Source organism: Bufo bufo, chromosome 7 (genome assembly GCF_905171765.1).
Source record: "Bufo bufo chromosome 7, aBufBuf1.1, whole genome shotgun sequence".
NCBI classification, from domain to species: domain Eukaryota; kingdom Metazoa; phylum Chordata; class Amphibia; order Anura; family Bufonidae; genus Bufo; species Bufo bufo.
Genome location: NC_053395.1, coordinates 58,907,858 through 58,921,429, shown reverse-complemented (window position 1 = coordinate 58,921,429; position 13,572 = coordinate 58,907,858). Strand labels below are relative to the sequence as shown.

General features: G+C 44.9%; 1 protein-coding gene across 1 annotated transcript in view; it reads right to left on the bottom strand.

Annotated features, from left to right (window-relative positions):
• The window catches only part of MRTFB (myocardin related transcription factor B), an 80,825-nt gene extending 73,333 nt beyond the window's left edge, over positions 1-7,492 (bottom strand). Inside the window, 1 exon segment of the mRNA XM_040441993.1 lies at positions 7,106-7,492. Coding sequence (XP_040297927.1) covers positions 7,106-7,223 — 118 coding nt within the window. The 5' untranslated portion in view covers positions 7,224-7,492.
• Between the last annotated feature and the right edge of the window lie 6,080 nt (positions 7,493-13,572).

The following is a 13,572-nucleotide window of genomic DNA, read 5'->3' as shown; positions in this document are numbered from 1 at the left end:
AGAGCTTAATGGGGAACCCATCACAATGAACAGGGTGTCTGAACTACAGGCAGCATGTTATAGAGCAGGAGGAGCTGAGCAGATTGATATATAGTTTTGTGGGAAAAGATTCAGTAAAACTTGTATTTTATACATTTTACATTCCTGCTCATTCTGGACTGTGAAGCCCAGGAGGCGGACCTATCAGTGATTGACAGCCTGACCCCTATGACTGTGTATACAGAGACAGCTGTCAATCACGGATAGGACCGCCTCCTGGGCTTCACAGTCCAGAATGAGCAGGAATGTAAAATGTATAAAATACAAGTTTTACTGAATCTTTTCCCTCAAAACTATATATTAATCTGCTCAGCTCCTCCTGCTCTATTATAATCTACAGTGAGATTACACTGCATTTTTATGGTGACAGGTCCCCTTTAACATGCCTACTTCTACCTGGCGGCCATTTATCCTTTCCTACAGTGGCAATAAATATGCACAATCTGACAAGTAGGTCTATAGGGAAGAGATGTGCGCTCCGCTGGGAGGACGTGTCTATTCTCATATACCTCAGGACTGAACCCCGCTGTAATCCTTTCCTCCGGCTAGGACATCCAGGTTAGGCCTTTGCATGAAGCGGTTTATTTTCATAGATAAGTTCATTCTGATTGCTGGGCTCTCGTTCATCGCCCCTGTAACACGTTCCTCTCTTTTTTTTTTTTTTTGCATTGCCGCACTCCATACATTTTTGCAGGGCCTATAAATAGATGAATTTATGCAGCCTCCACGTATTACTATCACCTAGTACATGGCGAGGCTGCCGACAGGAGCTGGGAGGGTACACTGCCCTGGAACTCACGCATTTTAAATCCATGTTAACCAGTCAAGCAAACGGCTTTTCCAGACTCCTGAACGGCAAGTCCCTCCTCATACAGGAGAGCAGAGACGTGTCACTGCATACTGTAACTAGGCAGGCTTGTCACTCAGAAACCTGGGAAAAATTGGGCAAAATCAATGTGACAGCCAAATCGGTTGTGACCCAGCTTTCCCATAAGGTTGCAGAAGTGGAGCAAATTGGTGCAATCTGGCATATCTAGGGTTTCTACATTATTTTCTGGCATGCTCAATAAGGGGCTGGGGCTTAGTGGGAAATGGGTGGATCTTTGCGGAGAAAGGGGAGGGACCTAAGATGCTCCATTTTGCGTCAACATTTCGACACAATTCTGGTATAAAAATCTAGCTCAATGTAAGCCAACCAATAAATGGTATAAGATCTGAGAAAAGTTTCTATCCCTGCACCAGATTTATCATCCAGCCTGAGCCCCTGTGATAAATCTGGTGCAAGTCTAGGCAGTCTGTCCGAACTTACTCTATCTTTAGGATTAATAAATCTGGTCTTAATGCCTTTAAGGACTTACACATAAAGGGGTATTCCAGAATATTACTACTCATAGTCTATCCTCAAGATAGGCCATCAATTTCTGATCAGTGTGGGACCGACACCCCGTACCCCTGATGATCAGCTGTTGCAGAGTAGATCCTGCAGTGGAAGTAGGCTTTGGAACTACATAGCTCCATCCATCCAGCAAGTAGGAGCAGCACTCCAGTAACCAACTCCATCCACTACAATGGGAACAGTGCTGCAGTAACCAACTCTGTCCACTACAATGGGAGCAGTACTGCAGTAAAAACTCTGTCCAATACAATGGGAACGGTGCTGCAGTAACCAACTCCGTCCACTACAATGGGAACAGTACTGCAGTAACCAACTCCATCCACTACAATGAGAACAGTGCTGTAGTAACCAACTCTGTCCACTACAATGGGCGCAGCGCTGCAGTAGGGATGGACTTCCAATGGCAGAGCTACAGGGCAACAGCTGATCGACGGAGGTGCAGGGTGTCAGTTAGGTAAAGGTACCAAAGGTGAGGATATACAGAGAAGATACCACAAGTGCCATAGTTGTCAATGAATGGCGCCATTTTCTGGAGCCTATTAACAACTCTCATGCGGTTGCTAAAGGAGATGCTGCTAGAAAGTTGTATATAATGTCATGTACGTATGATCTACAACAGTCCAGGGATCAGCAACCTCCGGCACTCCAGCTGTTCTGAAACTACAACTCCCAGAATCCTCTTTCAACTTCTATGAGAGTTACAAGAACAGTTAAGCAAGTGTGCATGCTGGGAGTTGTAGTTTCACAGCAGCTAGAGTGCCGGAGGTTGCTGGTCTGTGCAGTAGTCACTGGATACATAAGAGGTGGTGTCATCAAACTCCCCCAAAGCTTATAATCCTACATCCACCCCAGTATACGGTAATGTACGGCGAGTCCAATGAATGCAGTCACAAATACTGCGGCCAGACGTGCCATCACCTTATAGCCGTGCACTGTGATACGTGATGTGTGCACTCATACTGCTAATTCTCTCTGTGACAAAACCCCCATCGTCTGCTCTGGAACATTTTGTGGTTACATCTACAGCAAACCACAAGCAGAGAATGTAGTGTGTGCATGCCATATGCCCCTGGACGTACGTATCTCACCCTCGGGTTCCTCAGACAGGCCGCGTTATCAGATTTTTCACAATGAATACAGCAACCAAAAAAAAAAATCACGTACCAATACAGACAGACCATTAATTTCAGGTGCAGGGTATAAGCCACCTGACTCACTGCAGGGCGGCTGCCCTTGATAAACATTCAGCAGCGAAACTTTGCACATCACGGTGGCCGTATTATAGACAAGGCCGATGCCTCCAATCAAGCACAGTGACTGATTCCATACACACAGATGCAGCAGAGCCGAATTTGCAATTTAACGTTTGCTAACTTTCAATATGTTCAGTGGTTCAGTTATTTCTTTACTTATCTCCTACCAATTTTGATTTACATAATGTCGACTTCTCCATGCATAAAGATCAGAAATGCTGCTGGTTTCCTGTTAGCAGGGAGCAGAGCATTGTGGGAGCTCGGAGGACAGCTGGGGCACGTCAGTCAACAAAGCAGAGAACCCGCTGTCTGTTTCCATGGGAAACCAGCAAAGATTTGAATGCGGGTATTGAATATGGATGCAGAAAGCAACTCAAAATGAGTAGAAAAACAAGCAAAATGTTAGTAAAATAACAATACTCTATATCAGTGATGGTGAACCTTTTAGAGACCGAGTGCCCAAACTTCAACCCAAAGCCCACTTATTTATCGCCAAGTGCCAACACGGTAATTTAACCTGAATTCTACAGTCAAACATAGTATATCTTCCATGTACTCTATCATTTAGCTATAATAGCCTGCCTACATTCAGTGCGCTGCCCGTGCTGTTCATAGCGAGCCCTGCGCTGATGAAGGGCAGGAAAAATCTAAGTCATATTAGTGTGACTTTTTCCAGGGTGCGGGTGCCCACAGAGAGGGCACCGAGTGCCGCCTCTGGCACCCGTGCCATAGGTTCGCCAACACTGCTCTATATACTCCAGCTATCAGGTCTCAGGAACAGAAGGGGCTCCTTGAAAATTTTGAAATCAATGGAAGTGTTGTAACCTAAAGAGGATAGGTCCGCTCTTTTGGCAAGTCTGTTTTAGTAAATAACTGTATTGCCCATCATATTCCGATTCTACTGGACGTTGAGTTGGGGACGTGTGACTGTACACTTTAACACTATTCAATCAGTGCCAGGCTGTGTAGACCCCCCCCCCCCCTCCCCAAAATACAAGAGGGAATAGTAACACTCGGTTGTTAATTTACTCATAGGTTTAAAGAGGAATAAAAGAGGAACAGCTGCTCCAGAATTTTATATTACATGGGAAGTCCAATTAAACTTCACAACTGAAAGATGTGTATTGGCTGAACAGTCACCGATGACCTGCTAACAGCCAAAACCCCAAAACATTACTCTGTCCTCCTTCTCCTTGACCTGTCCTCTGCTTTTGACACTGTCGACCACTCCCTTCTGTTACAAACTCTCATCTCTTGGCATCACTGACCTGGCCCTCCCCTGGATCACATCATACCTCACAGAGCGGACATTTAGCGTCTCCCACTCTCACACCTCCTCCTCCTCGTCTCATTCCTTCTCTGTTGGTGTCCCGCAAGGCTCTGTCCTAGGACCCCTGCTCTTCTCCATCTAGGACAGCTCAGAGTCCCATGGCTTTCAGTATCACTTATGCTGACGACACACAAATCTACCTCTCTGGTCCAGACATCACCACCTTACTATCCTGAATCCGACAAGGTCTATCTTCCATATGCTCCTTCTCCTCTCGCTTTCTAAAACTTAAAGAGGACCTTTCACCTATTCTTACCCTATGAACTAAGTATACAGCCATGTGGAGCGGCGCCCAGGGATCTCACTGCACTTACTATTATCCCCGGGCGCCGCTCCGTTCTGCCGCTATGCCCTCCGGTATCTCCGTTCCCTAAGTTATAGTAGGCGGAGATACCAGTCCCTAAGTTATGGTAGGCGGAGTCTGCCCTAGCGCTGGCCAATCGCAGCGCAGAGCTCACAGCCTGTGAGGTTATTTTCTCCCAGGCTGTGAGCTCTGCAATGCGATTGGCCAGTGCTAGGGCAGACTCCGCCTACCATAACTTAGGGAACGGAGATACCGGAGGGCATAGCAGGAGAACGGAGCGGCGCCTGGGGATAATAGTAAGTGCAGTGAGATCCCCGGGCGCCGCTCTACATGTCTGTATACTTAGTTCATAGGGTAAGAATCGGTGAAAGGTCCTCTTTAACATGGATAAAACAGAATTTATCATCTTTCCCCCATCTTGCTCAACCTCCCCAACAGACCTATCTATCACGATCAATGGCTGCACACTCTCGCCGGTCAACCAAGTCCGCTGCCTTGGAGTGACCTTGGATTCTGCCCTTTCCTTCTGACCGCACATCCAAGCCCTTTCCACCACCTGCCGCCTCCAACTCAAAAACATCTCCCGCATCCGCGCTTTCCTCAACTTTGAGTCTGCGAAAATGCTTGTACATGCCATCATTATCTCCCGCCTAGACTACTGCAACATCCTCCTTTGTGGCCTTCCATCTAGCACTCACACCCCTCCAATCTATCCTCAACTCTGCTGCCCGACTAATCCACCTCTCACCCTGTTACTCCTCTGCCTCTCCCCTCTGCCAATCCCTTCACCGGCTCCCCATTGCCCAGCGAATTCAGTTCAAAATACTAACAAATACATACAAGGCCGTCCATAACCTGTGCCCTCCCTACATCTCTGAGCTACTTTCCCACACGCAATCTCCGATCCTCACAAGACCCCCTTCTCTCCTCTCCTCTTATCCCCTCTTCCCACAATCGCCTCCAAGATTTCTCCCGTGCATCCCCCACATTCTGTATCTCGCTACCTCAACATATCAGACTCTCACCTACAGTGGAATCCTTCAAAAGAAACCTGAAAACCCACATTTTCAGACAAGCCTACAACCAGTGACCCTGCTGCCTGTATACCGCCATTACCAGCTTCACCCGCACCTACTGTGTCCTTCTCCCATACCATGTAGATTGTAAGCCCTCACGGGCCGGGCCCTCTCCTGTACCAGTTTGTGACTAGTCTTGTTTATGCTTAGTGCAATTGTCTGTATTATGTATGTATACAGCGCTATGGAACGAATGGCACTTTAATAATAAATAATAATAATAACCAATCTCGGTGGGTTTGGCTAAGCATCCAATGTGCATTGCAGCCTCCTGACATCAGAGAATATGAGGATCAGGCATATTGGATTTCATCTGCCTGATCCTTTTGTTCTCAGGAGATAAGGTGCTGGCAGAAGTATGTGGCAGCTTTCTCCGCTCTTCCTCTACATAGAGTATGCATGCTAGGCCAAGCAGGGCATGCACATGTATGGGAGCATCGGGAGATAGAGCTGTCTTGTGTGTGGTCATCTTAAAATTTTGCAACCTCCTCCTCCATGGGCAGGGACCTCTCAATATTTTTGGGTCATTCTTCGCTCATTTGTTTTTGTCAGTTGCTTGTTGCTTCCCCAGCCGTAAAGCGCGGCGGAATATGGCGCCACTTTATCAAGGTTAATATTAGTGTTACCGTGCCCAATGACAAACTCGGCCCTGCGACGCCTGATAATCTCAGCTTTGTTCATACAAAAGCAACACGGTAACATGAGGATGAGATAGGGGCGAGAAAGTTTATTTCCTCATAAAGCAGAGGTAATGATTTACACCTAGACCTTGGGCCACGGCACGGGGTGAGATCATGCATTCTCGTCAGCAGAAGACAGATGGAAGATGATGTAATGGGCGAGCATTGTTTATAGGCAAGCTTGGGACAGGGCTCCCTCCAGCCTCTACTTTCTAGACAGTATGCTTAAAGAAAGCAAAAAAGAAGCAAAAAAATATAAATAAATAAATGCGTGCTTACAGAGGCGACGGAGCCAAGTTTCTTTGACGCAGCAGAGGGGAGTCTGCCATTTGACACAATTTGTATTGATATCGGCAGTTTTACATAGGACTGCAGACAGATCTACTGCATTCAGAGAGTTAGGCATGCCAAAGCCAGGCTTAACATTTCCATACCTGTAACCGCGATACCCGAAAATGGACTAAATCCCTTTATTATTTAATAGTAAAGGCGATTTCTAACAATTCCTGGCAGACCCGATCCTTTCTGCACATCACTATATATATATATATATATATATATAATTTTATTTATTTTTTACTCTATATAGATTTTGGACACATTGACATCTCTCACCTACTACAAGTGCCCATCAGGGGTGATAGTAGGTAAAGCCCAGATTTGGGGACACAAACTTAATTTAGGTATTTAGTCAGGGAGGAAAGCGTTAATACGACAATGTCGGCTGGAAATCAATTCTTTGCTAACCATTAGAAAGTCCATAATCATCTTAAGTACTTATGATAATGTCCCCTGGGTATAGGCAGGGCCTGACGGACATGCCCGAGGATGACAGGCGCCGCCGGGTCACCACGCGAGGCTGGCCAGCTTGATGCAGAAAGCAGATGTACAATGCGCGGATGCGGACACTGCAGGCACACAGCGGATCCGCACTCTCATCTGGAAACGGCTCAAGCCGGCTGGAATCATGTCTGCATTGCAATGCATCCCCCCACCCCCCAACCCCATCCACCGCAAGCTTACTGACCTTCCTTCAGACTTTTCTGGTTGTTTGCATCAAGACATTCCTTGTCTTTCAATGGATCAAAATCCCCGTCAGGAATAATCTCTGTAAGACCCGGCTGCTTTTTACTGCTATCAATCATGATGAGGTTCTTTTCCAAAAGGATATATATCCAGCAAAGACCAGGAAGGGTGGAAGGAGGGAGGTGAGGGAGAATGGAGCAGAAACGGTGCAAAATCCTTCCTGGGATAGCCGTGGAAAGGCGGACAATATTACATGGCTAAAGCCAGGGGGAAAGCCATGGTGCTTCCTTTCAATTGTGACTTGCACACACAGTGAATTCTCCCAGACAGGGAAGTGCAGCTCTCCGCCCCTCTGTACAGCAGCTCTCCACCCACCAGCACTGACTGCGCTCCCAGTAGAAGAACCAGCGCTGACTCTGAAGTTAATAATAAATCCAGCAGGACAAGACACATTGTCACCGCTGCCTGCCGGCTGGTGAGGAGGACTTACCAGCTCAGTCCACCCACCGCCCTCCTACAAGCAAGTTCCCTCAGAAGTTTAGACAAAGGCCAAGTTCAACACAGAGTAAGGCCTCATGCGCACGACAGTTGTTTTTCTCGGGCTCCGTTCCGTTTTTTTTTTTGCGGATAGGATGGGGACCCATTCATTTCAATGGGTCAACAAAAAAATGCTGATAGTTCATCCGTTTGTGTTCCACGTCCGTTGTCCGTGTTTCCCTTCAGCAAAAAAAATAATGCATGTCCTACTTTTTTCACATTTGCGGACAAGGATAGGCATTTATAACAAGGGATCTGTGAAAAAAAAAACGGATCCTCCCCAAAAAAAAACCGATGCCGGATCAGTTTTTTTAGCGGATGCACAATTTGCGGACGCAAAAAACAACTGTCGTGTGCATGAGGCCTTAGGCTCATGCACACGACCGTTGTTTTGCGGTCCGTTTTTCACGGATCCGTTCTTCCGTATCTGAGTTTTGTTTTGTTTTTTCTCCGATTTAAGTCCTCTTCCGTTCCATTATTTCACAAAACATATCCGTATGGTTTCTGTATGCGATCCGTTTTTTTATGGATCGGAAACGGAAACAGTAACTTATTAATCACCAAATACATGAGCAATATGGGCTGGGCATAGCATTTCTACAGTATGGATCCGCAAAATACAATTGACGGATGTGTTCCGTTTGCGTTCTGTATTTTTTGCGGACCCATCGACTCGAATGGAGCCTCGGACCGTGATTTGAGGACAATAATAGGACCTGCACTATTTTTTTGCGGAACGTAAATACGGAAACGGAATGCACACGGAGTACCTTCCGTGGTTCTTGCGGACCCATTGAAGTGAATGGTTTCGCATACAGTCCGCAAAAAAAACGGAAGCGGAAAGAAAATATGTTCGTGTGCATTAGCCCTTAAAGTGGAAAGCGTGTCCATACAGACGCCATTCGCCACACAAGGTACAAATGACAGCAACTGTCACCCAGGAGGAGACCTTCCCCCTAGAAACATCTTCGCAAAGGGCAAATGGACGACCCATACGCTTGTAATCCCTTTAAAGCTCTGTATTCTTAGGTCTTGTGCACACAAATTAATTTTTTGTCCTTGTCAGTTTTTTTTTTTTTTGCAGCCTGTATGTGTAACCATTCACTTCAATAGGGGTTGCAAAAAAAAACCAAAAAAATTAATAAAAATAACGTAATTCCGAGTCTGTAGCTCCATTCCGAAAAAAAATAGAACATGTCCTATTACTGTCATGGACAAGGATAAGACTGTTCTATTAGGGGCTGTGTTTTGCAGATCTGCAATTTGCGCTACGCAAAACAACTATGGTCGTGTGCAATGATTGACTCTAGTTCTTGCTTAGCGAGAAACAAGAAGAACCGGCGCTTCATGTTCCATCACAGAGGCAGAAAAGATTGACTGACATGATTTACACTACATTCCAACCAAATATTTCCTTTCTCGTGTTTCACATTCGAGCAAAAGTGTTAAGAAGGCACTAATTCGATTTGTTATGCAGGTAAAGCTATTGCTCACTGTTTTCGGATATTTCAGAACAGGCAGAGGCCAAATGAAGCGTTCTTCAATGGGATTGCTAAGTAGAAGCCTAGAAAGTTGTATCCCCCCCCCCCACCCCCAATGGCCACAACCTTATCTCACATAGATCCAGCTCTGAGAACCTGCAAATTATTATCCGTTTCCAGTAGCTCTCATAACACCAATATATTCAGCAGTGGTGTACACAGATTGTCCCCGTCACCAACGGGTACTGCGACTAGTTTCCCGATCTAAGAAACACCTAGGCCAGTATCATAGAATGCCAGTTAAAGCGATTATCCCATGATTAGACCCCATTTTTTGCAGATCACACACAGACCCATTCATTTCTATGGGTCCACGAAAAGAAAAAAAAAACAGGACAACACATGCCCGTTCTGCAGTCCCGCAAAAAAAGATAGAACGTCCTAATCTTGTCCGTTGTGTGGACAAGATCAGGCACTGCTACAATGGGTCCGCAAAAAAATAAATAAAATGGATGCAACACGGATGTCATCTGTTTTTTTTTGTGAATCCGCATTTTGTGTGACTGCACCTTTAATGTAAAAAATGAAAACCAGACATCATATAGCATACGAGAGTCTCTTTCTAACAAAGCTAGAACCAGCCCTGTACCTCACATGGACCCAGAGATCTCCTCATTCATTGCTCCAATTGTTCTACTAGCTTTATTTCAAGCTGGCGGCTCAGGGGGCGTGTCCATTCTCAGGGGGTGTGTCCATTCTCAGGGGGTGCGGCATTTCTGCTGCAGTGTCCGCTGACGGATGAAACTGAGCATGTACGTCCAACTCCATTAGGTGGACAGAGAAATTAGAAAAAGAAAAAACCCGCTATCTACAGATAATTTCATTGAATAAGGCTTGTTGCCTGTTCCGGCATAAAATGCTGGGAATCGGCCATACAAAAAATGGTACTTGTCCTGCCAATTCTGGGATCACCGACGGACCACATTATGTTAATGGGACCAGGCGGCACTTTGGAAGCATCCAGCAGGCCGCTCCTGGCCAGAACAGCCTGCCGGATCGGCAAATGCAAATGTGAAACAAGCCCAACTCGGTGGCTATACTACATTTTTTATTGCATGCGATCACTAAAGTATTTAGATCCCGGTGCTGAGTTCATAAACGTTGAATATTTTTCATGGGAAAGACCCTTTAAAACAGTATGTTTTTGTAATGCAGGAGGAATCCCATGCAAACATGAAGAAATTACAAACTGCGTGCAGATCTTGCCTTTGGTTGGATTTGAACCCAAAGCAACGGAGCTAACCCCTGAGCTGCCCTTTACCTGAGGAGGATAGATGCTGCACTTATGTATTGTAGTAAAGGCTCAGCGCCTCCCCCCGTTCCCAAAAATATAAAAGAGGAGTAAGTGGAGATGACCCTTGCAAAGACTATGCACAAAGCATCCTGGAATAGGACTATACGACTCCATGTTACCCATGCTACTACATTCATCAGCAATGGGGGATGGAAATTACACGGAAGTTCCTGTTTTGCTTGTGCCGTTGTGAACGGAAGGGGGACAATTTTGTTAGAACGCCTTTTTTGCCACACACCACATGAAACACACAGATCACATCCTCCGTACTCCACCTATATCCGGTAAATGCTGCTTTGCCGCACAAGACCCTATACTGGTAGTAAACCGTTACCAATGTCTTTTACTAAACTTCCTCCTCTGTCCACAGAATTAATACAAATGGAGATCATAATCAGAATGCCCCCCCGCCACCACAAATCAATAAAACATTTCGCTACATACTCATCCTACAAAGGAAATTCTGCAGCCACCAATGTAGCTTCAAGTACTCATTGTAGTCGCATTACAGCCCTTACTGGAAGTAGAGAAGAAGTAGCTTTGAAAATCCTTGCCTTAAGACTCACCCCACACGACAGGAAGACCAGAAAGTGAAGCAGATGCTGAGACAACATCTGAAGTAATCATGAAAGTGGTTGATCTGGCAGCAGAGTGTACATGAAACACTGGGGAGGAAGTACACCCCACCACACGCCCCTCCAAATTGCTTAAAGACAGATCTCGGGAAGGATGTTTCTCAACTACGTAAACTGCTACGGAGATCTCTTGCTGCCGTATGGGACGTCTCATAGACGGTACACTATGATACTTGAGACTCCTCGTTTCTCAGATGATGACACAATAGCTGTTCAATATTCAAAATTGATTTCTGCTCAAGGTTAACGTAAAACAGAATATATATATATATATATATATATATATATATATACACAGTACAGACCAAAAGTTTGGACACACCTTCTCATTCGAAGAGTTTTCTTTATTTTCATGACTATGAAGGCATCAAAACTATGAATTAACACATGTGGAATTATATACATAACAAACAAGTGTGAAACAACTGAAAATATGTCATATTCTAGGTTCTTCAAAGTAGCCACCTTTTGCTTTGATTACTGCTTTGCACACTCTTGGCATTCTCTTGATGAGCTTCAAGAGGTAGTCCCCTGAAATGGTTTTCACTTCACAGATGTGCCCTGTCAGGTTTAATAAGTGGGATTTCTTGTCTTATAAATGGGGTTGGGACCATCAGTTGCGTTGAGGAGAAGTCAGGTGGATACACAGCTGATAGTCCTACTGAATAGACTGTTAGAATTTGTATTATGGCAAGAAAAAAGCAGCTAAGTAAATTGGGAAAAGTAGCCGAAAAATTGGGAAAACTTTGAAAGTAACGGCTATTTGACCATGAAGGAGAGTGATGGGGTGCTGCGCCAGATGACCTGGCCTCCACAGTCACCGGACCTGAACCCAATCGAGATGGTTTGGGGTGAGCTGGACTGCAGAGTGAAGGCAAAAGGGCCAACAAGTGCTAAGCATCTCTGGGAACTCCTTCAAAACTGTTGGAAGACCATTTCAGGGGACTACCTCTTGAAGCTCATCAAGAGAATGCCAAGAGTGTGCAAAGCAGTAATCAAAGCAAAAGGTGGCTACTTTGAAGAACCTAGAATATGACATCTTTTCAGTTGTTTCACACTTGTTTGTTATGTATATAATTCCACATGTGTTAATTCATAGTTTTGATGCCTTCATAGTCATGAAAATAAAGAAAACTCTTTGAATGAGAAGGTGTGTCCAAACTTTTGGTCTGTACTGTATATATAATGTAAGAGATGCTTCAAATAAAACCTAAAAGTAACAAAAAACATCAGCAAAGAGCCGACCATAGGTCATATTCACAGGGCCTGAAGAACTGTGTACAGTTTTAGGCGACATTCACACGACCGTATGAATGAGGCCACATCAAAATTGCGGAAAGGGTGCGGACCCATTCGTTTCAATGGGGCTGCAAAAGACGCGGACAGCACACCACGTGCTGTCCGCATCCGTAGTTGCGTTCCACAGCCCCGCAAAAAAGAATAGAGCATGTCCTATTCTTGTTCGCAATTGAATAGGCATTTTCGATGTTAGTGGTGGAATGTGCGGTCCGCACATGGGCCGGCAACCGTGTTTTGTGGATACGAAAAACACCACGGTCGTGTGAATGTAGCCTTAGATCGTAAGCTCTCGTGGACAGGGTCCTCTCTTCCTCTGTACCAGTCTGTTAATAGTTTCAGGTTTCTTGTATTTTTTTATATTCTGTATGTGTGACCCCTCATTAGATATACATCTCCATGGAAATAATGGTGATTTCAAATAAATAATAATAATAATAATAAAAAAACATATAGACTTGATATGCATCGTTACAATTCACTTCTTTCCGAATGATCGGATCAATAATGGTCAATACAATAATAGCCATATATGTTAATTAGGACCATCGGTACAGGGAGCAGGAGACCTCAGCTCTCCTCAATGGGCATCTCCTTCTCCCTGGGAGGCAATCACAGCAGACTGCTTCACACCCAGGGAGAAGATGAGCTTTTCTGGAGAAATTTTGTATTATGTACTTGTTTACATAGTCTGTTCTCTTGAGATTTAATCTTCTCCTTAGGTGTGAAGCGGTCTGGCGCCCTCTGAGGAGAGCCGAGGTCTCCTGCTTCCTGTACCAATGGTACTAAATAGCATATGTGGCTCCAGAAAACAAAGAGGGGCCCAGCGGCGCAATGGAGGGGTCTATCCAGGGATAAAAAGAAAAAAAAACACGAAAGGTCCTCTTTTCCAGCTAGGCGCAAAACCTTTCTCTAGACCTATATGCAGAAAATTGTGCCACTTTTTGACAATTTATGCCAAAATCTGGGTGCAGTCATACTAGTATATGTGGGTTACAGTGTTTTAGTTGTATTTGTGCCATTTATGGTTTTGCGGCATAATTGTTACTGTTCTTATCTTTTTCATCTTTTCTCTTTAAAACTACTGTAAAAAACTTTAAAAACACCAGAAAGGTACAAATGGTACAATTTGCTTTCCAAAAGTTTAAAGCCATTAAAAAGCAAC